The sequence below is a fragment of the Canis lupus genome, chromosome 15 (genome assembly GCF_048164855.1).
Source record: "Canis lupus baileyi chromosome 15, mCanLup2.hap1, whole genome shotgun sequence".
In the NCBI taxonomy this organism is placed as follows: domain Eukaryota; kingdom Metazoa; phylum Chordata; class Mammalia; order Carnivora; family Canidae; genus Canis; species Canis lupus.
Genome location: NC_132852.1, coordinates 39,053,155 through 39,080,284, shown reverse-complemented (window position 1 = coordinate 39,080,284; position 27,130 = coordinate 39,053,155). Strand labels below are relative to the sequence as shown.

General features: G+C 45.3%; 1 protein-coding gene across 15 annotated transcripts; it reads right to left on the bottom strand.

Moving 5' to 3' along the window:
* Nucleotides 1-920: 920 nt before the first annotated feature.
* Nucleotides 921-24,218, bottom strand: POMK (protein O-mannose kinase). 15 transcript variants are annotated; one of them, XM_072776701.1, is made up of 7 exons: nucleotides 24,162-24,196; nucleotides 23,764-23,863; nucleotides 20,486-20,577; nucleotides 18,473-18,534; nucleotides 16,259-16,356; nucleotides 14,960-15,262; nucleotides 921-3,867 (listed from the first exon to the last, which is right to left on the bottom strand). In XM_072776701.1, exons 6-7 carry the CDS (start codon nucleotides 15,239-15,241, stop codon nucleotides 3,097-3,099), a joined length of 1,053 nt encoding a protein of 350 aa, XP_072632802.1. In that variant the 5' UTR covers nucleotides 15,242-15,262; nucleotides 16,259-16,356; nucleotides 18,473-18,534; nucleotides 20,486-20,577; nucleotides 23,764-23,863; nucleotides 24,162-24,196; the 3' UTR covers nucleotides 921-3,096. The 15 variants fall into 15 exon arrangements, with proteins under 15 accessions (XP_072632802.1, XP_072632805.1, XP_072632808.1 ...); XM_072776704.1 differs by lacking the exon at nucleotides 18,473-18,534 and having other exon boundaries at nucleotides 16,259-16,401; nucleotides 23,714-23,863; nucleotides 24,162-24,186; XM_072776707.1 differs by lacking the exon at nucleotides 23,764-23,863 and having other exon boundaries at nucleotides 24,162-24,179.
* Between the last annotated feature and the right edge of the window lie 2,912 nt (nucleotides 24,219-27,130).

Sequence of the window (27,130 nt, the reverse complement as noted above, 5' to 3'; positions counted from 1 at the left end):
TTAATGATCACTGGACGCCCCCAGAGGCTTGGAGTGTTCGTAGCATCACATGAGATAATGAAAAAGCCGATTCTCAACCATAGGGTGATGATTTTTTATTTTTAGCACTTGGACTAACGAAAGCAGGGAGAAAGCAGTGAATCCTTGGCTGCGCTTGAGAATGGCTCGCCTCATCGGCCACCTCTCCAGATTACGTTTCTGCGGAGTGCTAGGCTGCAAGCTAGCTGGGCAGTGAACCCCCCCCCCACCACCGTCTAGGCTTTAGCTAGGAATCCTGCTCCCAGGATTTCACAGTTCTTTGGGTACAGAATTATGTCTGCGTACAAACTAAAGACTGAACCTTGACACGCAAGGTCCTGGTTGGCACTGGCGTCATAAAACATCCCAGAGAGCCTACGAGAGGCCAGTGCAGGAAATGGCTCCCACCGGCTCTTTCATCTTAGAAACGGGTTAGTCCGAGGCCACACAGTGATTCAGAGGAAGAGCTAGGATTAGAACTTGGGCCTTCTGGCCCTAGCATAGTGTCCCTTCCCCCACACCACGCTGCTTATTTTAGTTCTACTGTCAACATTTCAAGATATATTTGTTTAAACTGGTAGTTTTGCACCAATGCAAAGTCCAAAAGCTAAGAAAAACCCACAAATGAGAATTATATCATGAGGGGCACCTGGATGGTGCAGCGGGTTGGGTGGTCGACTCTTGGTTTCCACTCAGGTCATGGTCTCAGGGTTGTGAGGCTCCATGCTCAGCACGGAGTCTGCTGGAGATTCTCTCTCTCCCTCTCTGCCCCTCCCATTCCTGCTCTCTCTCAAATAAATAATTTTTTAAATAAAGGATTATATCATGAATAGGGTAATACAACCAAAAACTCCACACAATAACCACCTACATTAAGTGAAGAGTCATAGGGATACACAGCCTTGTTACAGAGGTGGGTTTTTTCCCTCAGCTTTATTGAGGTGTAATTCACATACCATAAAATTTGTCCTTTTATACAATTCAGTTACTTAATATATTCAGAGTTTTACAACCAACACTAAATAATTTCCAAATATTTTCATCACCCCAAAAAGAAACTCTGTACTCAATAGCAAGTACCCCCCATTCATCACGCCTGGCCCCCCTGCCAGCCCCTGGCAACCAATAATCTACTTTCTATTTGTATGTATTTGTCTGTTCTGGACATTTCATATAAATGGAAGCATACAAAATGTAGTCTTTTGTGACTGCCTTCTTTCAATTAGAATGTTTCCAAGGCTCATCCATGTTGGAGTATGTCAGTACTTCATTCCTTTTTACAGCTGAATCTTATCTTATTGTATGGATACCATATTTTCTTTATCCATTCACCAGCTGATGAACATCTGGGTTATTTCCATCTTTTGTCTATTATGAATGTTGCTACAAATGTTTGTGTACAAGATTTTTTGTAGACATGTTTCAATTGTCTTGGGTAAATACCTGGAATGGAATTGCTGGGTCATGGCAACTCTTTTTAAATTCTGAGGGACTACTGGATTGTTTTTCAAAGTAGCTGCACCATGACATTTCTACCAGCAATGTAGAGTGTTCCAATTCTTCACATTCTCAACAACACTTGTTATCACCCATCCTCTTGATTACAGCCATCCTGACTGGCTGTGGCAGAGTTTTTGTAACAAAAAGTTACAGTTAAAATACTCCAGGCAAGCATATTCTCAGATCCACCATATGACTCCATCAGCCCAAGAGGTAGACTAGAATATTAACAATACTAATTAAACTGCCCTATCCTACTGTTTGTGGTACCCTCCCTAACTGGTTAGGACAGTGGCTCTGAAAATAGAGTTCCAAGACCAGCAGCACCAGTTAAATGCAACGTCTCAGACTCTACGTCAGACCCACTGAGTTGGAGTCGTGGGGGGGGGGGGGGGGGCGCGCACCCAGCGCCTTGTGATTCTGACACTTGCTCAAGTTCAAGGGAGGCAGCAGCTGCTACAGGGCATGTTTAGCCCTCAATGTCAACTTTAACCACTTTATTAGTGGTGATTAATACACACCAAATCCACCATCCTCTGCACATGAGGATCATAGCCACCAAGAAAGAACTTTCTAAAGGATCCCATCATGCAACTCAAGTGGAAGGGTTTGCCACTTTCCAGTAATGAGTGATATTGTTGATGTAAATTTTTCATAATAGTTGATTTTGGGGCAGCCCTGGCGGCCCATCAGTTTAGCACCGCCTTCAGCCCCAGGACGTGACTCTGGAGACCCGGGATCGAGTCCCACATCAGGCTCCCTGCATGGAGCCTGCTTCTTCCTCTGCCTGTGTCTCTGCCTCTCTCCCTCTCTCTGTGCTTCTCATGAATAAATAAATAAAATCTTTTTTAAAAATTGTTGATTTTGGACACAGAAAACCTAGCTGAAAGGTCAGCAGGAATTTCATAAGCATCGTCCAAGGCAGTTAACATCAATGTAATTTCCCTCATATTTGCTTTTCTAAATATTCCTCATCCATTTAAAACTTCAGAGGGCACGCTATCATAGTTCTTCAGATTTATGGAAAGAGGATGGCACAAGAGCTTCACATTCATTAAACATTTAAACGATCATTTAAAATGCTAAAGATGGCTTCATCAATACCATGTGAAACAGATCACAAATACTCCTATGACCCTGGTAATGTCAATTACCATCTAAAAAAATGAGGAAGAAAAATTCTTTGGCAAACTACTGCATGTTTCTTTCATATCCTGTCATTTAGAAATCTTTTCCATACCCAGTTCTTATAAAGCTTACAAATTCAGTAATTAGGGTAGGTGAAGCCTCTTTGTGGCTAGTTTTGTTATTTCCTTCGGATCTGGCTAGATTCACTGCTTTGCCCATCTTTGGCTGGGCGTGATCCCCATTGAGAGTGAGGCCAGACTCAAACCAAACCCAGCTTGCCTCAGCAATTGCTGCCCAAGTCCCCTGGGGATAAACAACGCTCACATGTACGTGTAGATGTAGAGGAAAAACCACAGGGCTGAACAGCAAAACCCTCACTGTCAGGGCAAGAATTGCTGGAACTATTCTATCTGTTCCTTAAAAGCCATCCTTCACTGCTAGGACTGGCTTTCAGAGCATTTCTCTTGTCTGAGACATCACAGAATCTCTGAGTAAATTCAAAACCTTCTTGTAAGTGTCTAAAATATCCTGAGCAGTGGGTCTTTCTGCAGGAGTCTGGCTCTTACATGCTTTATGAATATCAAACAAATGAAATCGGACCATATCACTCCCTTCAACGTGCCCCAGGAGGAAACTAGAGACGTCTGGAATCTTCCAGATGTCAATCTTCTCATCATAGGGGGGCATGAGATCGTCGTCAAAAGGTGTGTCTTCTCCGTACGGCCACAGCTGCTCTGGAGCCACGAAGTCCCCATGCAGTTCCCTGTGGCCACACTTGACAAGCGCCCCGGAGCTGCGGTTCACCAGGGGCAAGGCGTCCAGGTCGTTCACCACAAGGCTGAAGTTACTCGTCAGCAGATACTGGGACAGGGTCTTGGACAGGTCGCTGGAGTCGCACATGACCAGTGTGCCCAGGGGGCTGTGGTGCAAGTAGTCGATGATGCTGACATAATCCACAGCCAGCTGCAGCCTGTGCTGCCACGTGTTCACGTTCTGGTACTTGGAAAGGTTCAGCGTTTCTTCCAGATTGCTCAAGGAGCCTAAGGGGTGATATTCAGTGAGGATGGTGCTGTCATCTTCACAGTAGCCAAGCAGGGTGACAACGTGTTTACTCTGTAGACTCTTCAGCATCCGCAGCCCATGCAGGAAATCATCTTTCATCTCCAGGCTGGTGAGCCGTGAGAGCGCAACTTTGCGCTCCTTCCACTCAGAGAGAAAGACCTGAAACAAAACCACCACAGAGAACATTAAACTTGAAACCGTCACCTGTGCTACTGACCTGGAAAACCACCCAAGTGGCAGATGTGGTACAGAGAGAGTGCAGGAAGTAAGAAGGCACAGACCAAGTTCCAGAGTGGCTCTAGGTCTGGTTATGAAGAGCCACTGCTGAGCAAACACGGGCACCGAGTGCAGAAGGCTCAGGGTGGGCCCAGGATGGGCACTCATGAGGGGGCCGAGGGCCATCTGGAGACGGTGTGGGAAGACTCCTGGGAGTTGGTCTCAAGGATGACTGGGGCAGGGCAGATGTGGAGAATGGGAGTTCATCCCCAGGAGGGGGCACTGCCATATGAAGGCGCAGAGTGGCAAACAGACCAGCTCCAAACACCTGAAGCACAAAGGGATGAGGAGGATGAGTGGGCGGGGAGAAGACTGGAAAAGTTGTGAGTCAAGCCCAACCAGCCCATCACATATCACAATATTACCTGCGGATCTTTCAAGGTAGTAGAGTAACGACAAATAGGAATAGTTTCATGTAAGGAAAACAGTTTTATGTGGTGTGTGGTTCTGTTATTTCATCTATAAATGTCCCACAGACACTGGACCTGCCCATCCTGGTACTTGGCCAACACCAGAGCACCTGAACAGGAACTGCCTTGGATTCTCCAAGTTTACTAGCTAGGAAAGACTTGCAGGAAGTACTGTAATTAAGAACTTCAGATCTTCTGCTTAAATCTCCAAAGAGAAAGCAGAGACTGCAGAAGAGAAGACAGGCTCAGATGTGGGGAGCTAGCTGCCCTTGGCTGCTTCTGCCGCCAGCAGGCTGCTTCTCTGTGCTTCTACTTACTTACTGTTAAAATACAGGTTACGGTTTTTGAAGCCAATTTGGAGTATTATTTATCAAGTGCTTTTACAATCAAATCTAAAATCTAACAAGGCAGTAATCTGAAATAGATAAAAAACTCTAGGGGCACCTGGTTGGCTCAGTGGCTGAGAATCTGCCTTTGGCTCAGGTCGTGATCCTGGAGTCCCAGGATCGAGTCCCACGTCGGGCTCCCCGCAGGGAGCCTGCTTCTCCCTCTGCCTATGTCTCTGCCTCTCTGTCTCTCTTATGAATGAATAAATAAAATCTTAAAAAAAAAAAAAAACTCTAAGAAAAAAAATCTGACACTACTTTTATGAAGTGTTTTTTTTTTTTTTTTTTTTTTAATTCATGAGAGACGCACAGAGAGAGAGAGAGAAAGGCAGAGGGGGAAGCAGGCTCCATGCAGGGAGCCCAATGTGGGACTCAATCCTGGGTCTCCAGAATCATGCCCTGGGCTGAAGGCAGCGCTAAACCGCTGAGCCACCTGGGCTGCCCAAAATCTGGCACTACTTTTAAAAGCATAAACTAGAACTTTTCCATCCATCAAAAAAAGGGGAGTAGTTCATTAATGGCAGGATCACTCAAAGTCAGCAAAATGCATATATCGACAGTTTTCACATATAATAGCAATGTCACAAATGAAAAAGGATACAAAATTTCCTTTATATTATTGTTCTAACTGCATAAAACAAGACAAAATTCATGGAAACCAAAGGAAATGGGCTAATGTTTCTGTTCTTTTCATATGGTATGATTCTGGGTGATTTTTTTCCTTTATGACTTTTGGTATTTTCCAACTTTTCTGGAATCAATGTATATGATTTTCACATTTAAAAACTTTTTTTTTAAAAGATTTTATTTATTTATTCATGAGAGACACACAGAGAGAGAGAGGCAGAGACACAGGCAGAGGGAGAAGCAGGCTCCATGCAGGGAGCCCGATGCGGGACTCGATCCTGGGTCTCCAGGATCACACCCCAGGCTGCAGGTGGCGCTAAACCGCTGCGCCACCGGGGCTGCCCTAAAAATATTTTTTAAAAGAACTCAAAGGCAGCTTGGGTGGCTCAGTGGTGTGTGTCTCTCATGAATAAATAAATAAAATCTTTAAAATAAATAAATAAATAAATAAATAAATAAATAAATAAATAAATAAATAAATAAACAAACGAACTCAAAAATGGGCACCTGGGTGGCTCAGTGGGTTAAGCGTCTGCCTTCAGCTCAGGTCATTATCCTGGGGTCCTGGGATTGAGCCCCACATGGGGCTCCCTGCTCAGTGGGGGGTCTGCTTCTCCCTCTGCCCCTCCCCGCCATGCACTCTAGCTCTCTCTCAAATAAATAAAATCTTAAAAAAAAAAAAAGTAAAAGAACTCAAAAATATATCAAATGGAGGCAAGTTAGAGACCTTTGAAGATTTCCCTAGGATCTGAAAGGGGAAAGTTTGTTAATGGAAAAACCCAGGTACCCACAGCTGATCTTTAATATTTAAAAGAGAAATCTTTTCTTCTTTTTAACATTTATTAATTCATGAGAGACAGAGAGACAGAGAGAGAGAGAGAGAGGCAGAGACAGGCAGAGGGAGAAGCAGGCTCCATGCAGGGAGCCAGATGTGGGACTTGATCCCAGATCCTGGGATCAGGCCCTGAGCTAAAGGCAGACACTCAACCGCTGAGCCACCCAGGCATCCCTAAAAGAGAAATATTTTAAGACCTTTTCAAAATCCCAAAGTTGACAAATTCTACTATGGACTGCAATTTCTATTAAAAAGCCATTTGCTTGTATACCTAAAACTAATGTAACACTGAATATTAATTATATTTGAGATTTTTTAAAAGCCATTTTGCTCTGGCTGCTACATTCACTGAAAGTTTCATGAATATATACATTTATTTTTATGTGGAACACATTCTATCCATAGACCTGAGTCAACATTGAATTTGACACTTGACTCCAACACAAGAATCGCAGTTTTTGTTGACAGCTATCACTTCCTTAGATCTACCTCCTCATGGCGACCACCAGCACTGGCAGATGCCTTCAGTATCATAGACTCATTTTTTACATAAAAACAGTGATCACTCCAGGGAAGCCGCTACAATTTATTTATACATATATTTATTCAACAATAAATGGTGAGAGAATCTCATCCACAGGCCTCATGACTTCCTCCTCTTTTTATGTTGAATTTATGTTCCTCAAATAAATCAAAGATTATTAAATACTATTTATTATTAAATAGTATTAGTCTTTGGGACCACTCACAAATACCCAAAACCTTCAAAGTTAAATATTTAGGGAGCACTTAAGAATCATTTCTCAGAAATCTCTGATTCAGTTGCTTTGTAACAATTTCTAGAACTCTCTTGCTTAAAGCAGTTTTACTTCTTTTTTTAACTATGAATTTAATCAAGAATACCCTTCCTGGCAAAAATTCAAATACAGAAGGAGATTTCCTTCCCTTACTTTTACTCCCCAACCCAAAGGACACCTGTCAAATGGTTGGTAACTGCCCAGCAGTTTCTGTGTCCACTCATATATGTTAATGTATGCTTTCCAAACAGCATTTGACATTGTGAGGATATAAAATAAGATTATAACGTGCATGTCATACTGCAACTTGCTTTTTTCATTTAACTGACACCTCAGACTTTCCTGTCTGTATAAATATATAAAAAGATTTAGGTCATTTTTTTAAAGCTGCATAACATTTCACAGTGTGAGTTTACTACCTATGCCATTGAGGTTTTGCAGATGATCATTTCTTCCTTTAAGACTAAAGTATAATATAAAGATTGGCGAAATTTGTAATGGATGCAGTCAGATGGATCAGGTTCTTTCTCCCATGCAGCTCTATAATCTTTCCTATGATTTTCTGTGATTTATTTTTAAAGACTTGATGGACATTTAAATTATTTCCCATTTTTTTCTCATTAACAGCAATGCTACAATAAATAGCTATATATTCACAACTCTGTACATGTCTGCAAGTGTTTCTGTAACTGGGTAATAAGTACATGGATGACTGAAGAACATGGACTGCTATCACACCCTTCCACATTTGTGCCAGCATGTAGTCTCACCAGTCTTGTATGAGCAAATCTTAGGTTCCACAGCCTTAATCATGCTACATGTTCTCTATCTTTATACTCTACCAATCTGATGAATGAAAAGCATTTTACTGTTCCAACCAATTTGTATTTCCATGACACTGAACGTTTTCCATCTCTGTTGGCATTTCTGTAGGCTTTTGTGGAAAGTATGTTCATTGCCCTTTATCCAATTTTCTATGGGGTTTATACTTATTAATTTATAGGAGCTCTTTATGTATGAACCATGTGATCCTTTATTACAAATATAAAGGATAAATTTTATAAAGTAATTAGTTTCTGTGGTCTTTTGTAGTAAAAAATATTAACTGTTTAAAGGTAAAATCTGTCTTCATAAATTTAACAAGTATTTATGATAATAAAAAACTGAAATTGGGGCACGTGGCTGACTCAGCTGGTGGAGTGTGCAGCTCTTGATCTCGGGGTTGTAGGTTCAAGTCCCATGCTGGGTGTAGAGATTACTTCAATATAAAATCTTAAAAAAAAAAAAACCACAAATAAATCCCTGCCACTATGAAATTTACATTCTAATGCAGTAGGCAGACAATAAAGAAAATAAATAGGATATGTATAAAGCATACATAAGTGTGCTTTAAAGAAAAATTAAGCAGGGAAGGGTTTATAATTTTAAATACAGTTAGAGAATGGGGCGTCTGGGTGGTTCAGTCGGTGAAGCATCTGCCTACCGCTCAGGTGGTGATATCAGGATAGATATGGGATGGAGCCCTACATTGAGCTCCTTGCTCAGCAGGAAGCCTGCTTCTCCCACTCCCTCTGCCTGCAGCTCCTCCTGCTTGTACCCTCACTCTGTCAAATAAATAAATAAAATCTTTAAAAATAAACAAATAATAAATAGGGTTAGAGAAGCTCTCACTGGGGTGACATCAGAGCAAGAACCTGAAGGAGGTGGAGGAATGAGCCATGTGCTATCTGGGGGAACTACATCCCACGCAGAAAGAACAGCAAGGGCAATGGCCCTGAGGTCACAGCATGCCCATAGGCTGCCACATCAGTAAGGCCAGGATGGCTAGAGTGGAATGAGCAAAGGGGAATGGAGTAGGAATAAGTGCAGACCTTGTAAAGCCTTTAAATTGGTACAAGGACTCTGGCTTTTACTCAAATGAGACACAGAGCCACTGGAGGGTTTTGAGCAGAGGAGAGATGCTTTTTGACTTAGAATTTGATAGCAGGGCAGCCCCGATGGCCCAGTGGTTTGGTGCCGCTTTCGGCCCAGGGTGTGATCCTGGAGACCCAGGATCGAGTCCCATGTCAGGCTCCCTGCATGGAGCCTGCTTCTCCCTCTGCCTGTGTCTCTGCCTCTTCTATCTCTCTGTGTCTCTCATGAATAAATGAATAAAATCTTTAAAAAAAATTTGATAGCAGTATTCTGGCTGTTGTGTTAAGAACAGACAGAAGAGATGGGAGGGAGGCAAGTGTGGAAGCAGAGAGCCCACTTGGAAGGCTACTTGAAATAATCCAGGTACAAGATGATGGTGGCTTGGATGGAAGGAGGGGAGATGGGTAGAAGTGTGAGGAATGATCAAATTCTGAATCTCTTCTGAGTGCAGAGACAATAGAACTTGCTGATGGATTCAACATGGATGAGAGAAAGAGAGAGAAGACAGGATGCTTCTTCCCAGGTTGGTGGCCTGAGCAATTGGGCCAACAGAGTTGTCATTAACCACAATAGGGAAGAATAAAGGAAGAATAGGCTGAGGGGATGGTCTGGGACACAATGTGAGAAGCCTTTCTGACATCCAAGAGGAGATGTGGGGTAGGCAGCTGTATAGAAAAGTCTAGAGAGTTCAGGGCAGCGGTCTTAGCTGCAGATAAAGACAAGGGGCTGAAGACATCTAGGAAGTGAGCAAAGAAGAATGATCCCAAGTCAAGACGGATGAAGAAGTGGACCTTGCAAAAGGGACCGAGAAGTGGACACTGTTATTTCATACTTTTAAATAAACAATATAGGGGCACCTAGGTAGCTTAATAGGTTGAGCGTCTGACTCATAACTTTGGCTGGGGTCATGATCTCAGAGTCATAGGATTGAACCCTGTGTGGGTCAGTGTGGAGACTGCTTAAGATTTTCTACCTCCCTCTGCCCTGCCCTCCACCTTCCTTGCGGGCATATTTGCATGCATGCACGCGCAAGTTCTAAAAATAAATAAATATACAATTCATGTAACATCTGTTTTTCAGACAGCCTGAAGCATTAAAAATAGATTACATAAGATTCATCTAAATGTTACACAAAACTAGAAAGCTACAGAGTAATGTAAGAGAAACAATCAAATCCATTCTTCTTCAAACCCAAATTTTATGGCTTTTAAATGTACTATATTTTAATTTTATAGTGAGAGTGAGCATGAGAGAGAGAACACAAGTGAGAGAGAGAGAGTGAGCATGAGAGAGAGAACACAAGTGAGGAGGGGCAAAGGGAGAGGGAGAAGCAGGCTCCCCTCTGAGCAGGAAGCCCAACATGGGGCGGGATCCCAGACCCTGAGATTATGACCTGAGCCACAGGCAGATACCCAACTGACTGAGGTACTGAGGGGTACCCAGGTACCCCTCTGTATTTTAATTTTATTTATTTTTATTTTATTTTTATTTTTTTTATATTTTAATTTTAAAGAGAAAAACATGCAGCTATAAAAACTTTAACAGTGATTTGTGATGTCCTAAAGTCATAACCATAGACTGAGGACATGGGATGACACACACATGAGGCTATGGAGGGTGTGCCCTGAATCATGCTTTGGTTGTCCACAGCAATATGGCTGGACCTTCTGCCTTCTGGAAGAATTGGTTCTATGTAATCTTTCTTTTTCCTCAATAGTGCTGTTATCCCAAATCTGTCTCAGAAAATGGGCAGCCCCTTGAGATGTGGATATTTCTGTCTTTGAGATGGCTGACAGAATATGTACCTGCTTCTTCTTCTTCTTTTTTTTTTTTTTTTTTCTGAGAGAGAGAGTGTGTGCAAGTAGGAGAGAGGGAGAGACAATCTTAGGCAGGTTCCATGTCCAGCATGGAGCCCAAAGTGGTACTCGGTCCCAGGACCCTGAGATCATGACCTGAGCCAAAATCAAGAGTTACATGCTCAACCAACTGAACCACTTAGGTGCCCCTGTACCTGGTTCTTTTAATGTAATCTTGGATTTAAAAATCTAAAAGGGGTTATAGGTTAACAATATCAGATTTAAAATAAAAACATAATTAAAAAATACACATGAAATAAAATTTACCAAAAACAAAAAAAAATCTAAAAGGGATAAATCTCCCACTGTTATCACCAGAGAATAAGATCAGAGACTGGGGAGTACAAGAGGTAGAAGGGAACTTTTACTTTGTATTTCACCTTCTGCATATTTGAATTGAATGTACTGCTTTTATAATGAAAGAAAATGAAAGAACAAAGAAAATACATGGGTCAATCTGCCTTTCGGGGCAAAGTTGCACACTGATCCAATCCCAAACACAAACCCCAAAGTACAGAGTCTGGGGAAAGAAGGGGTTGGTTACATGCACCCCCGAGGAGCAAAATCACTTCTGGTTGAGAGCCACTGATTCAGGGGCAAGTCAGGGAACAGAAGCCAGCAAGGGGTAGTAATTAGAATGGCCAGTGAGGGAGCAGGAAAACTATAAGGGAGTGGTAGTGTGGAGAGCCAGGGTTGCAAGGACAGAAGAATCAATGGGATCAAAGGTTGCAGAACAGATTAAGTGAGAGGAAGACAGATAAACGACCGACCCGGGGTCTGCAGGGGTCTGGGTAGGAGCAGTCTTTCTGGAGCAGGGGTGCTTGGAAGCCATCCTGGCAGCAGACAAGAAGTGAATGGAGAAGAAAAGGAGGGACGGAGCTCTGGTAGCTTCATTAAGAGGAAGCAGAGCATGCACACAGCTTCTGGGGAAGGGGATTTGGGAAAGGGATTTCTGTTGTGCAAGTCTGTGTTTGCGTGCTAGTCAGAAGGACCCTCAGGAGAGGGGCCGACTGAGTCTGCAGAGAAAAGTGCATAGCTTCAGGGAGGACATCATGAGACGTCACCACACCAGAGCAGGAGGGCTTACAGGTCTGCTGGCAGAGGATGAAGAAGCTCCATTTGGGCAGCTCGTGTTTCCATAACAACTTCTGCCACAAGACCATCAGCGAAGGCAAGGGCAGGGGAAAAACCACAGAGGGAACAGAGTAGGACTGCTGTGCTGAGTACGTGGCAAGGTCTGTGGCCGTGCATGAAACCGCAGGGCTGTGGGGCTTCTCTTGACCTCCCTCCAGGGCAGTCACTCAAGTGCAGAGGCACAGCTGGGGTCCCCCAGGCTCAGGCCTCTCCGGCCAGGCACAATGGAGAGAGACGCAGAGGAGCTGCTGCGTGCATCTGCACAGGACTGACTTTGAGACCTCGCTGCTGGGCAAATGGGGGAAAGTGACACCACCACAGGATCAGCACACTGGAAGTCCCAATGAGCTGGAGGAAGTACTCCAGCAGGGGCACTGGGAGAGGAGGTGGAGGTCAGATAGCAGAGTGCCCAGAACTTGGGTCACAGAAACTCCTACTGAGAAGCTTATGCCTTCCGGCTTACGGTGCCAGTGAGGAATGTGCCGGTGTGGAGAGGAGCTGGTATCAGTGATGGGCAACATGTTCCACAGGCAGCTGTTCAAGTAAGTGCCCATGTGGAAGAATGAGAGGTTGCCCTGTGCTGCTCAAGGGCCCTCGGGGCTCAAGGGGCAGAGACAAGCAAGACTCTCCACTGGTGGTGCTAAGGTCCAGGATGCAAAATACTTCTGCCCTGATGGTAAATTTCAGCCAAAGACACAAGAAAATCAATGTCATGGCCTTACAGCCATACTTCACTTTAATAAACAAAACTACATTACTCAGAGGTATTATTTCACTTTAATAAACAAAACTACATTACTCAGAGGTATTATCCACATTTTAAAACCCCACATTTGCATGGGCATGATTGGTAGAGCTTCCCCAAATGCCAATCTGTCCTCAAACTACAATTTGCCACCATCAAAGCTACTACCCAAGGGGCGCCTGGGTGGTGCCGTTCATTAAGCATTACACTCTTGGTTTCAGCTCAGGTCATCATCTCAGGGTCGTGAGATCAAGCACTCTGTCAGGCTCCACACCCAGTGTGGAGTCTGCTTAACAGACTCTCTCCCTCTCTCTCTGCCGCCTCCCCCTGCTCTATCTCTCAAATAAATAAATTTTTTAAAAAATGCTACCTACCCAAAAATATATCTTCAAGCAATTCTGAAAAAAATTCAAAAATGATCTAAGTAACACAGAAACAAGAGGTCAGCCCCTCAAGGTCATCTCTTTGAAAAAGACAGAAATCAACCAGGTATAGGCCAAGCCCTCTTCTCTACCCACATCCCTCTCTGGTGTTTTCTTCTCATCCTAATGCTTTTAAGATCATCCCAGATGTATGTTCCCACCCACTGCCCCGGACCCAAATGCTAGACTCGTCCATGCAACCAGCAGTGTAACCAAGTTCACGTTCAGGGCCTTAACATGTTCACCTCATATGCACACATAATCTGTTCTTCCCGTCTTCCCCGTCTTCCCGTCTTCCCCGTTCAGGTAACCACAACTGTATTCTTCTTGTTGCCTGGATCAAGAACCTGGTGGTTACCTCCTCCCTCTCTTACACCCCACAACTGATCTATTGGGAAATCCTACTGGCTCTGTCTTTAAAACATGACCAGAATCCAATGAGTTCTCACTACGTTCACTGCTGACACCCTTGTCAAGCTGTGACCATCTCTCCCCTGCAAGGCCTAACCAATCTTCCACCCTCACCAACACAATACCTCCTCTCTCTACTCAAATTACTTCAATGGCTCTCCTGGTCCCAGCAGGCCCACATGTCCTGGCCACCACTTGGCCTTTTTCAACCTTACATGCTATCTCTCTTCTCATCCTACCCTCTGGTCACACTGGCTCATTCCTGGTCCCCCAATGACCAGGCATGTTCCATCTTAGGGCCTCTGCTGGGACTCATCTTTCTTACTGGAATATATTTTCCCCAAATATCCAGATGGCTCACTCTCAGGTCATTCTGACCACTTAGACTAACAAACGAGCCGTGGCTCTCTTTCCTTGCCCTGCTGTCTTCATGGCATGTGTCATTAACATATTTTATTGCATATCTGTTTCTTAATCATTGTCTCGCCCCACAACTAGAAAGCTTCAAGGGTCTTTGTTTAATTCACTGCCATACCTCTGGTACCACAATGAATGAATGAATCTTTAAAAGAACCAGTTACCTTGTTTTACTTTACACAAATTGCTTTCCCTTCTCCCTGACTTCTTCAAGGTATCTACTTTCCACATTTATGGTACCCCAGTCCACCAAAACAAAAGCCAGCAGTCCATGAAGCTGCAGGCCCATGGATTTATATTCTGTTCCCTTCCTCTCTTGCCCATCACTGAATACATCCTCACAAAGGAACTTTGTGCAACAATCCTTAAGTGGCCTCTAGGGACACTGCTGCATCAGTGGGCCTCAGCTACCACAGAACCAATAGTGGACAAAGTGCAGCTGGCATATACTGCTTGCCTACAAGACAAGTGCTCTTGAAGCTTCTATCTGAACTCACTACTTTGGTTTCTCTTTTTAAAATAAAAAGCTTTTAAAAAGTCAATATAATACCATGATAAGGCTTGAAAAATAAGAGTAGAAAAACCTACCCATAACCTTTCACCATAACACAATCTCTACCATTTGTGTATTTTTCTACATGAATGCATTCATTTTGCAATTGAAAATCATGTAACAGACAATTTTGCATTTTGTTTCCGCTCATCCTCATAAGATTCTTTCCATGTTGCTATACGGGTCTCCTAAGCACACATTAGGCTGCAGAATATTCTATCAAGTGGCTGGACCATAATTAACTATTCCCTTACAGGTATCATCACTGGCTTTCTATTGCTATAAATAACAAAGCAACGTACTTCTTGGTACATTTAGCTTTCTTCCTTCCAATGGGTTAGGATCAGTCCCAGATGTGAGATCATGGGGCTCCAGGGTAGAAATATTTTGATGACCCTTAACACACAATGCCAAGGTGCTATCCTGGAAGGTTTCCCCATTAACATTCAGAGGTAACCCAGAACTCACTCTCTTCACAGCTCCTTCCCCAATGCGCTTCAGTGGCCTCACTTCGGTCCTCAGCTCTTCACAAGACAGCCACGGTGAACAGTTTTTCATCTGTGCCATTCTGAAGTGTCCATAGGGACAGTGGGTGGAGACTGGAGAAGAGCGCGGAGGGGCGACGAAGAACCAGTCAAGGCAGAGATAGAGGAGTGCGTTCATGAGTGCCATGGACAGCAGCAGCCCCACAGCTGGGGGCAGTGATCTGTGGCGGGGTCCTCTGCTGCCATCCTGGGTTTTCTTGTCCATGCTGCTATCAGCTGCAAGCTCCTGCCACGGAAAACCAAACAAGCAGTAACAATCAGCTCTTATGTCCAGTACGATGTTTGGCTGACAAGGGATTAAAGAAGGCACAGCCTCTTAGGCCCAAGGACCCTGCATGCTGTAGTGTCCTCGTGAGGATTAGAGAAGGTACTGCATACTAGGCTCACTCTAAATCCTCAATGTCAGTGTCCCATAATCACTTCTTTTTACTATGAGCTAGTCTGGGTTCACCCCCTCCGGATTTTGTTAGAAGGAAGGTGTTTGTTATGTGATTGTGTCTGTCTCTCTCTCACAGCAGTAGAGCAAAATTAAAAACAAGCTGCCCATGTTGGTCCAGTGGGGCCAGGGCAGAAGACGGACAAGGAGAGCAGCCGGGGATCAGACGGGATGGGGGTGGGGGGCGTGGCGGTGAGGATGCTGATGGCCTCTTGAACCCAGCTGGGAAGTTTGGATAGTCCCTGGAAGGTACCAGAAGCTCCTTAGGAAGCAAGGCTACCCTTCACCAGGTGTGAGAGATGTGTTTGGGGTGGAAGAGATGGAGGTGGGGAGACTGGGTGAAGGACCCTGCAAGAGTGTGGGGTGAGAGCTGAGGAGCAAACGAGCCAGAGTAACGGTGGTGAGAGCGGAGATGATCCGCAAGGTGATCCTCGCACCAAGTGACCCCTCAGAAGACGGGACACTCACCAGTTCAGCTCTAGACTGGAGCTGGCGTGAGGCTCATGGGGGAGGTAGGTGTTATGGCCTAGCTGTGAGCAGCGGAGGGACCGGAGGGAAGGGCCTGGAAGGTCTGTGGACATCAGGTGCCTGACACTCAGGGTGCATGCGGCAGAAGCTACTTATGAAGCAGAGTGGAAGCGTGTCAATACTTTGACAGGGGAGATGGTCACAGCAGTGTGCTTGCTGAACATCTGTAACATCCGTACTGGGACACATGGGGGGCTCGAGTGATGGAACTGACCCCGTGCTTCCTGTGCCCGACATGGTTGTGACAGGCAGGGTTACCTTCCAGGAGCATCTTCCTTCTCCCAGCTCAGGTCTCCACCCAGACACCTGGGTCACTCAGCATCCTGGTCGGCCCTGGGCAGTGGTTTGAAAACATTCTGCCACAAAGTACCAAAAAGGTTTGCTGAAAGAAAACCGCAACTCTGCACATAGACAAATGGCAATAGTTGAAATGGTCTCCTCCAGGGGCCCTCCTAGGTCCCTCAGGTGTCTCTTCTAGAGCGGCAGCAGTAGGAAGTCCTCCCACAGCCTGGATGCCACTGTGAAGCCCTGCTAGCTGCCCGGGGCTCAGAGTCCTACCTCTCCCCCACCTCTCTGGCTCCCATCTGCTCCCTCTACCACCAACGCTAAATGCTGGTCACTCAATGTGCACTACGCCGTTTCCACAGGCTCACCCCTGCTCTAGGCACTGGGGATCTGTGAGTAGATGAAACACACATGGTTCCTGTCCTCTTAGACCTTAGGGAGAAACCAGTGGAGGAGCTAATAAATAAGTGAGCAAAAAGCTTCTCCTTATATATTGTGATGAGCTTTCGAGGAGCGAGAGTAACAGGGAGGAAATGCCCTGGATGCAGCTGGCCCAGAAGACTGCTCTGAGGATTCACACAGAGACCAGCAGCCAGAGAGGCAAGAGCCATGAAGAAAATCAGAAGACAGCTCTTTCATACCCTGTCTTGGAGGCAGTAAATCCACCTGCCATTCAGAGCTGGGACAACGGACACTGATGGAGCCAGATGCAAAGTTCATAGCAAACGGCATTTCTCCTAAGGACACACTGCAGCTCTAAGTACCCACACCTCCCTTCTCTGAATGATGGCTGCTTTCTTTCTCACTGAGAAACTCTGCTCTCTAAAGTCAGACTATCAGAAATTTTGTCTTTTGAAGTCCTACCAAGAAGAGGAAAGCAACCCGTTCTTGCTGGGGGAAGTAAGTCTTCTCTGACTCTCTGGAAGCCTCTACTTCCCACTGGGTGCAGAGCTGCAGATGAGCAGAGTCTGGAGATGACATTCACCATCCATGTGAGTCTTGTGGTCTCCCGGGAACCAGACCACGGTCCACTTTGCAGTCCAGATCAGATCTTGAGCTCCTCACAAGCCACCCTGCTTGACTTTGAGTCCAACAAAACATCGCCTCCTTTAAATTCTGCCTAAACTCCACCCACTCCTAGATTCTGCAGTAACTCTCTTCTCCTCTGAGTGAGGGGCCATATTCCATCTCTCCATGGTCTCACTTGTTGCAATGCACCATTAAACCTGGTAGGCTCGTCCTGGTGGCCCAGGCCCCGCTCTCTTCAAACTTGTGTCACTTCTTCCAGAACTTACTCTCAGCTTGTTTCCTATCTTCCTGCAAACACAGAGGCAAGCAGAAAGCCACAGCCCCCAACACCTCACTGCAGGTCCCTGCTCCTATCCCTTCTCTGCTGCAGTGACAAGACAACAAACTGACCTGAGTTCCCAGCCCTATGCCAGGGCAAAGAAGAAACCCCCCAACCTCGCCTGCTTAGGACACTGCCCCTGCTCTGCTCCCAAATCACTACCAGTGCACCTGAACTTCTCCACCATGACAACAACCTTGTCACTCCGCTGTCCCTCAGCACTCATGCCCTGGGTGATCTTCTCCAGACTCAGGCTCTCTGTCCCCACCTGCTGACAGCTCCCGGTGGAAAGCCGCAGTCCCAGCCTCCTCACAACACCACCCTTGCTTCCTTGACATCTCTACTTGGATGTCCCACTGACAATTCCAAAACACAGTTTCTCCTCAACAATAAAAAAGACAAATAACTCAATCCAGAAATGGGCAAAAGACTTGAACAGACATTTATCCAGAGAAGATATGCAGATAGCTAACAGGCACATGAAAGGATGCTCAACTTTATTAGTCATCAGGAACATGCAAATCAAAACCACACGTGGGGCGCCTGGGAGGCTCAGCCGGTTAAGCATCTACCTTTGGCTCAGGTCGTAGTCCCAGGGTCCTGGGGTTGAGTCCCATGTTGGGCTCTCTGCAAAGCAGGGAATCTGCTTCTCCCTCTCCCTCTCCTCCCTCCACTCATGCTTTATCACTCGCTCTTTCAAATAAATAAATAAAATCTAAAAAAAAAAAAATCAAACCACAATGAGATCCCATCTCATACCCACTAGGATCACTAGGATGGCTGTCATCAAAGAAGTCAGGCAAGAATGAGCGTTGATGAAGGAAAACAGGAAAACTTACTTATATATTGCTTATGGCAATATTAAATGATGCAGCCGCTGTGGAAAACAGTCTGGAAGTTCCTTGAAAGGTTAAACACAGAGTTACCCATGCAAATCCATTGCTCGGTATGTGCCCCAAAGAAATGAAAACATATACTTATATGAACATGGAAGTTCACAGCAGCATTATTCATAGTAGCAAATAGTGGAAAGAACCCAAAGTCCATCAACTGATCCACAGACAAATAAAACCTGATATATCCAAACATGGAATATTAATCGCTCATAAAAAGAAATAAAGTGCAAATACATGCTGGAATAGGGATAAAACTCGAGAACTTTATGCAACGTGAAGTAAGGCAGACACAGAAGGTTCTAATTATATCAAATGTCCAGAACAGCAAGCACATCAGTGATTGTTTTGTTCAGGTCTGAGTGAAAGGGGAAGTGAGGGGTGGCTGCTCATGGGTATGGGGTTTCCTTTAGGATGAAAATGTTCTGGAATTAGTGTTGACGACTGTACAACCTTGTGAATATATTAAAACTCACTGAACTGTACACTTTAAAAAGCAAATTTAATGGTATGTGAGTTATATCTCAACTTAAAAAAATAAGAAAAATCCTTCCCCAAACATCACATTTGCTCTTTCCCCACCAACATGCTGTCTTCTGTGTTCCGAACCTCAGTGAGTGACCCAGCTCCAGGGAGGCTGCATGTAAAGGGTCAGCTTGGCAACACCGCTTCTGTGGAACAATGCAGTTTAGGAGTGATGGACTCTTCTAGAACCCACTATAGTTCTTCCTAATTAATTTTTAAAAACTGCTGCTTTGCCTACCCCTGTTGTGCTGACAAGGTGTTCAGTAAATGCTGGCTCTCCTGAACTGCTCCAGCCTCACTCAAGTCTCCCCCTTTTCTTGACAGGGTGGCATCTGCTCACCCACCCCTGGGTCTTTCCAGCCACACCCGTCAGTGCTGTGACGTTTGTTCACTCACCTTTCCCACAAAGACCCCTGGCCCACATCTTTCTCTCTGGCCCTTCCCCCCTGGCTTCAGGGACTTGGACTAAAACTCTGATGACTTTGACCACACGGCCCTCATAGCCTTTTGGGCTGCTTCTGTCAGTACCTGAGTCTTAGAAGGTGCTCCTGAGGAAATGGATAAAACACCTGCCATCTCTCTTCTAGAACATTCAACATGACCAAGTGTGCTTCAGCTTAGACCTTGGGTCCAGAAACAGCAATTTTTTTTCCGTAAAGGGCCAGATGGTGAATATCTAGGTTTATGGGCCAAAAGCTGAAATCCAGTGACAACTGCATCACATGACTTGTGGCGCACCTAAATGGCCATGGAAAGCCATGATGGCCACAAGCTGTCACTGTCACTCAACTCTGTCACCAGGGTGTGAAAGCAGCCCCCACATTACATAAACAAGTGAGTGTGGCTGCGTTTGAATAAAACTTTATTTATGGACAATGAAATTTGAATTTCATATAGTTTTCATGTGTCACAGAAGACTATTCCTCTTTTGATTCTCCTCTCAACATGTGAAAAGGTAAAAAGCATTCATAATAATACAAGTGGTGGGCCAAAGTTGGCTGAGCCCTGTGTGATGCTATTCCCTGGAGTCTGTTGCAAACCATCCCTCCATCCTGCGCATTTCTTCTATGTAATCTCACCAGGCACATGGCGATGGCAGTAGTTTCTAGGTCTTTCTAGTAGTTTCTAGGTCTTTACCTAGAAAGACCAGTAGTGGCCAGATCTCTCCCCTACACCTCCCTCAGGTGGCACATCAAAGCCTGGGACTCTTTCCGTGACCAGCATGCCCAGTCTCCAGGGCTCCCTCACTTTGACAGGGAGACCACCCACCCACTTGCTCAAGTCACAGAACAGGTGACTAGGCTCCCCTTCCCCCAGTCTCTAAACCAGCCAATCACCATGTACAGTCAATTCGATCACCCAAACCTCTCTCACATCTGCTCATTTCTCCCTTCTTATTACCACTCCCTGTTTTAAGTCTCCAGCACCTCTTACCTGGGCTTCTGCAACCGTTTCCTGCATGGACCCCCACTTCTTTCTCTTTTCCAGGCCATTCTTCACACAACAAATAGAGTTTTGTTTCTTTCCTGAAATGTTTCAAGCATAGAAAAAAACTAAAAAATAAGATCATGAACACCCATCCAGCTTTGTCAAGTAACAGTGCATCAGCAAGTGAGATTTTTTTAAGATTTTTTTTTTAAGATTTTATTTATTCATGAGACACAGAGAGAGAGAAAGAGAGAGGGAGAGACACAGGCAGAGGGAGAAGCAGGCTCCATGCAGGGAGCCCAATGTGGGACTCGACCCCGGGTCTCCAGGATCAGGCCTTGGGCTGAAGGCGGCGCTAAACCACTGAGCCACCTGGGCTGCCCCTAAAGCTCTTTTTAAAAAAAAATAAAATATTACATAGATAATTGAAGCCCCCTTAGGTTCCTCCCAGTCCTCTTCTGTTCGCTCCCAGGAAGTAACCCCCATGTATACAAGCTGATGTACATCAATGGTTCTTAAACTGCGGTCTCAGGACCTGCAGCAGCAGCAGCTAAGACCTAGTGAGAAATGTGAGTTCCTGAGTCCTCACTCCAGATCTCCTGAATCAGAAACTCCGAAGTGAGGCCCGGAAATATGTGTTTTAACAAGTCTTCCAGGTGATTCAGATGCATGCTAAAATCTGAGAACCACAAGTGTATGTAAATCCCACATTAAAAAAAAAAAAAAGATTTTATTTATTTGAGAGAGATCCAGAGAGAGAGAGAGCACAAGTGAGGTGAGGGGCAAAGGGAGAAACAGACTCCCCACTCAGCCGGACTCGGGGCTCAATTCCAGGACCCCAGGATCATGACCTGAGCCAAAGGCAGATGCTTAACCAACGGAACCACCCAGGCGTCCCTCCCCCATACTTTTTATTTTCACCACTGGTATGTGCCTATAAATAACAACACATAATATACGGATGTTTACAAGCTTTACACAAGTAGCACTGTACTGTATACATCCTTTGCAACTTGCTTTTTTAAAAACCCAAAGTTAGGTTTCTGAGATTTATCCATACAGATGCATGCAAGTCTAGTTTGCCATTTTCAACTGTTTAGCTATACCACAGCCTGCAAAGCGAGTTCTATACACACCCTCAGCACGTGTGGAAGTTTTTCACTGGCATACACAGGGTGATCTTTCTAAAGCACAAATCTGATCACTCCTTGCTTAAAACCAACTAACCGTCCTCCTCTGTCCTCAGGACAAAGTCCAAAGTCCCGTAAGGCCCTGAGACCCAGCCTATGTCCACATCTACTGACACCTCCTTGCAGCCCACACTCTAGGCCCTCTGTTCATGATGGCACCTCTGTTCATGATCTGAGATGCCCAGGCTCTGGCATGTGCTCCTTCTCCCCCTAAGTGTGAGTTCCCAGGGGACTACCTGCCCGCTTTGTGCACCTGTGTCCTCAGCAGCCAGCGCAGAGCAGGGACTCAGGAAAAACGCACTGTCTGCGTAATCCCTCAGGCCTTCTTGTCTTCACAGCTTCACAGGCGGCCTGCTTTTCACACACTGAATCTGCTCTTCATCTTTTCGTGTACCTGTCCTCTGATGCCCCAGCACCCTCTCCAATCTGAGTTCACCAGCTTTATAATTCTCACCCCCCTGACCATGACCTTCCATTATCCCACTTGCCACAGGCACTAGAACTGATGGATAGGGCCCAAAGCTTATATAACTGTTTTTCTTCTGGAAAAATACCATGTTCATTTCCACACAAAGGCTGCCAACATCAGGTAGGAAATTCTATGGGACTCTAGAAATCCTTATTTTATAATCCACAGTAGATTGTTACCCATTTAATTCATTTCTTGTGCCCTGAAGTTAATATGGCTCAATAATCTTTCAGTTATCCCTAAGTCCTTGCATCCCCTTCTGAGTCCTCAGAGAAAAACACCCAGTCAAAAATCCAACTAACTTTTATGTAGCGTCAACCTCACACCAATTCTGAGGCATACAGAATTATTATTACTCCCATTTAACAGATAAGAGGGGATCCCTGGGTGGCTCATGGTTTAGGGCCTGCCTTCCGCCCAGGGTGTGATTCTGGAGTCTGGAGATGGAGTCCCAGGATCAAGTCCCACATTTAGCTCCCCGCATGGAGCCTGCTTCTTCCTCTGCCTGTGTCTCTGTCTCTCATGAATAAACAAATAAAATCTTAAAAAAAAAAAAAAACACAGATAAAAGAACTGAATCAGGGTTAAGTGACTTAGCCAAGGTCACTAAACTGTATGCGGAGGAGCCAAGTTTTCTGGCCTCCAAGTCACATTCTTCCTCTATATCCTGCAGCCCTCAGGTGTTGGACCTAGTTGAAGCATGGTCACTGTAGGGCTGGGAAGACTTGAGACGGCCCACTTCTTTCTTTTTTTTTCTTTTTTAAAAGATTTTTATTTACTTGAGAGAGAGAGAGACAGTGAGAGACCACAAGCAGGGGAGGGGTAGAGGGAGCAACAAACTCTCCGCTGAGCAGGGAGCCCTGCTGGGGGCTGGATTCCAGGACCCCGGGATTATTACCTGAGCCAAAGGCAGACACTTAACCAACTGAGCCACCCCGGTGCCCCTAGAGTGCTCGTTTCTTAAAACAATCTTTAGCGCATCCCAACACCTGATGGGCCTTTTTCTTTTAAAGGCAAGTTTCTGGAGCTGTCTGCCCAGGGTCTGGGTAGGCTGCATGCCTGAAAGAACCTGGTTGTCCAAAAAAAAAAAAAAAAAAAGAACCTGGTTGTCCAGAAATAAGCAAAATGACAGTGCAAGTTGCTGGTTTTGTTGCAAGTTAAGGAATAAAGACTGTGAGGGGGGATCCCTGGGTGGCGCAGCGGTTTGGCGCCTGCCTTTGGCCCAGGGCGCGATCCTGGAGACCCGGGATCGAATCCCACGTCGGGCTCCCGGTGCATGGAGCCTGCTTCTCCCTCTGCCTGTGTCTCTGCCTTTCTCTCTCTCTCTCTCTGTGACTATCATAAAATAAAAAAAATAAAAAATAAATAAAGACTGTGGGGCCAGCTGGGGAGGAGAAATCCAGGCGCCGTTCAGACACAACGTACTTCTGACATTGATAGGAAAACGCTGGTAAAGGGGAAAACGAAACCACTGCTCTACACTCACGGCTGATTTAAAAGAAAGAGATGCAATGGCAAAAAAAAAAAAGAAAGAAAAAAAGAAAGGCAAAACTATGGCACAAAATCAGTTTTTACCGATTTACAGAATACTGAATTCGACCAGAGAAGAAGCGAGCTGGGCTCACCCAGTACACTTTCGAGCAGAATCCCATGTCGCCGACAGGACACGAGATACAGCAGAATAGTTGTATGAAATCACCGGGACGCTTACTTGGCCGCAGGGTGCTAGAGTCAGGGCGACGGGCGGAGGGCACAAGGGGACGAGACTACCAACTCCACGTCTAGGCCAGCCTCCCACGACCCCGGCACCGCCGCGCCCGCGCCCGAGCCCGCGCCCCGACCGGGCTGGTGGCCGGCCTGACCCGGGGCAGGAGGCCGCGGGGGGCCGGGAGGGGGCGCCGCTCGAGCCCGCCGCCGCCGCCGCCGCCAAGGGGCGAGCCCGCAGGAAGCCCGCCAACCCCCCGGACCCCCGCGCCCCCCGCAGCCCCCCACTCTCGCGGGCTCCGCCGCCGCCACCGCCTACCTGAGGCCCCCGGCCCGGCCCGCGGCCTCTGCGCCTGCGCGGCCGGAAATCCGCCCCCGCCCCCCGCAGGCGAGCTCAAGGCCTCCCCCCGGCGTCCGCCGCCCACCGCGCACTCCCAGCCCCGGGGCGCCCCCGTGTGGTTGGCCTGTAGTTGTTGGAGTCCGGGCGCCCAGCTGGTGTGGCTTCCGGGGACCGGAGCTACAGGATCTGGACCTTGCAAAGAGCTCCCATCGTTCATGGCCAGGCGGTGGTCCCCAAAGGGTAGTCCTGGGACCAGACGCCGAGGCTGCTCACCCCCAGGGAAGCTGTCAGGAGCGCAGATTGTCGGCTTCATCCAGGCCCGGAGGCCAGTGGGGTCCTGCACCTTGTGCTTCAACCAGCCCTCCGGCTGATGCCGAGGCGCTGTTGCTGGAGAACCAGTGCTGGAGGGAAACTGTGGGGCTTCCCCAGAGCCAGAGAGCTGCGCTTCACGCCCCAGGGGCGGGCAGGGACGTGGGCCCCAAGGGAGTGCAGTACCTTCTGGAGACAGGGAAAGAAGCTGGAAGGTCTCCACATCCCACTGACATTTGTACCCGCTGGGAAAGCTTCAACGTTACAAGTTAGGCATAGGATTATAGAATTTTGGGGGTTAAATCAGAAATGTTATTTACTGGGGACGCCTGGGTGGCTCGGCGGTTGAGCGTCTGCCTTTGGCTCAGGTCGTGATCCCGGGATCCCCTGATCGAGTCCTACATCGGGCTCCCCGCAGGGAGCCTGCTTCTCCCTCTGCCTCTCCCTCTCTGTGTCTCTCATGAATAAATAAAATCTTTTTAAAAAAAGTGTTATTTACTTTTACACTGACATATTTTCCAAGAGAATCAAGAGAATAATTCGATGCGGGTTAAAAACGGAGCCTGTATTGGAAACGATGAAAATTTAAATAACTAGAAGCTACCTGCTTATCAGATGGACAGATAGCAAAGAGAATGGTAATGGCCACTGTTGATGTAGAGTATAAAAGTTTCCCCGCAGCCATATATAAGAGTAAATTTGTAAAACCTGTACCAATTCCTCCTGTGTACAAAGGGCCCTAGCAAATCCCATTTCTAGGAGTTTATGACACAGAAATAATTGAATGCATGTGCGAGATGTACTGTAAGAATTGTGGATAAACAAATACTTAAAAATAGGGTTTTCTGAAAAAATTGTTACATCCATGTGGCTGTTAAAAGACACTGTATCATAAGGTGCAGAGTTTTAATTTGAGATAGTGAAAAAGTTCAGATGAATGGTGATGGTTGCACAAGGTGAATGTACATAATGCCACTTAAGAACAGTTAAAATGGTAAATTTTACATCATGGAAATTTGATCACAAGAAAATGATGTGGATCTATATGTATTGACATGTACATATATTCATTACATACAGTTAATAATGGGGTACCTGGGTGTCTCAGTAGGTTAAGTGTCTGACGTTTGGTTTCAGCTCAGATCATGACCTCACAGTCATGAGATTGAGCCCCGCATCAGGCTCTGTGCTCAACATGGAATCTGCTTGTCCCTCTCCCTCTACTCCTCCCTCTGCTCATGCTTGTGCTCTCTCTCTCTCTTTAAAATAAATCAATAAAATCTTTTTTAAAATTATGTATTATATACTAATTATATGACTATTAATATATATGATATGTAAAGATAAAATATATAAAATTCTATTTTGTTGGAAATAGACACCATAATAATTCAAAATTTCCCTTTTTTGTTTATATGTATAGCTTAATACGTAATTAACATGTATTACTCCATGTATGTTATATATGTGAAAGATAAGCCTGATAGCAATATGTGTCATGTATTAGAGGGATACCATTTAGGAGGATCATGAAATGAATGTATTAAATGTTAATAATTTTTTTAAAGAGCATAAAAGGTGAGATGTGGAAACTTTGAACATGAAAACTCTGAAGGGAAAATAATCAAGTTTCAACCTGATGCAGGAACTTGAGGAAAGGAATAAAGTGCAGTCAACCAGCTGTAATGCATTTTTGAAAAGCATGTTTGCTTCAATATGATTAAGGTATTATTATTTTTTTAACAGTTCTTCTTTTTTATTTTTTTTATTTTTTTATTTTTTTTAATATTGATAAAACTGTTGGAGAACATGGCTTTATTTACTTTTATTATTTTTTGCATTTTAGCTTTTATTTTTTTATTTTTTTAGAAATTTATTTTTTATTGATGTTCAAATTGCCAACATATAGAATAACACCCAGTGCTCATCCCATCAAGTGCCCCCCTCAGTGCCCGTCACCCAGTCACCCCCACACCCCGCCCACCTCCCCTTCCACCACCTCTAGTTCCTTTCCCAGAATTAGGAGTCTCTCATGTTCTGTCTCCCTTTCTGATATTTCCCACTCATTTTTTTCTCCTTTCCCCTTTATTCCCTTTCACTATTTTTTCTTTTTATGTATTTATTTATTTATTTTTGTTTTATGATCTTTTTTTTAATTTATTTTTTATTGGTGTTCAAATTTACCAACATACAGAATAACACCCAGTGCCCGTCACCCATTCACTCCCACCCCCCGCCCTCCTCCCCTTCTACCACCCCTAGTTCATTTCCCAGAGTTAGCAGTCTTTACGTTCTGTCTCCCTTTCTGATATTTCCCACACATTTCTTCTCCCTTCCCTTATATTCCCTTTCACTATTATTTATATTCCCCACATGAATGAGAACATATACTGTTTGTCCTTCTCCGACTGACTTACTTCACTCAGCATAATACCCTCCAGTTCCATCCATGTTGAAGCAAATGGTGGGTATTTGTCATTTCTAATGGCTGAGTAATATTCCATTGTATACATAAACCACATCTTCTTTATCCACTCATCTTTCGATGGACACCGAGGCTCCTTCCACAGTTTGGCTATTGTGGACATTGCTGCTATAAACATCGGGGTGCAGGTGTCCCGGTGTTTCATTGCATCTGT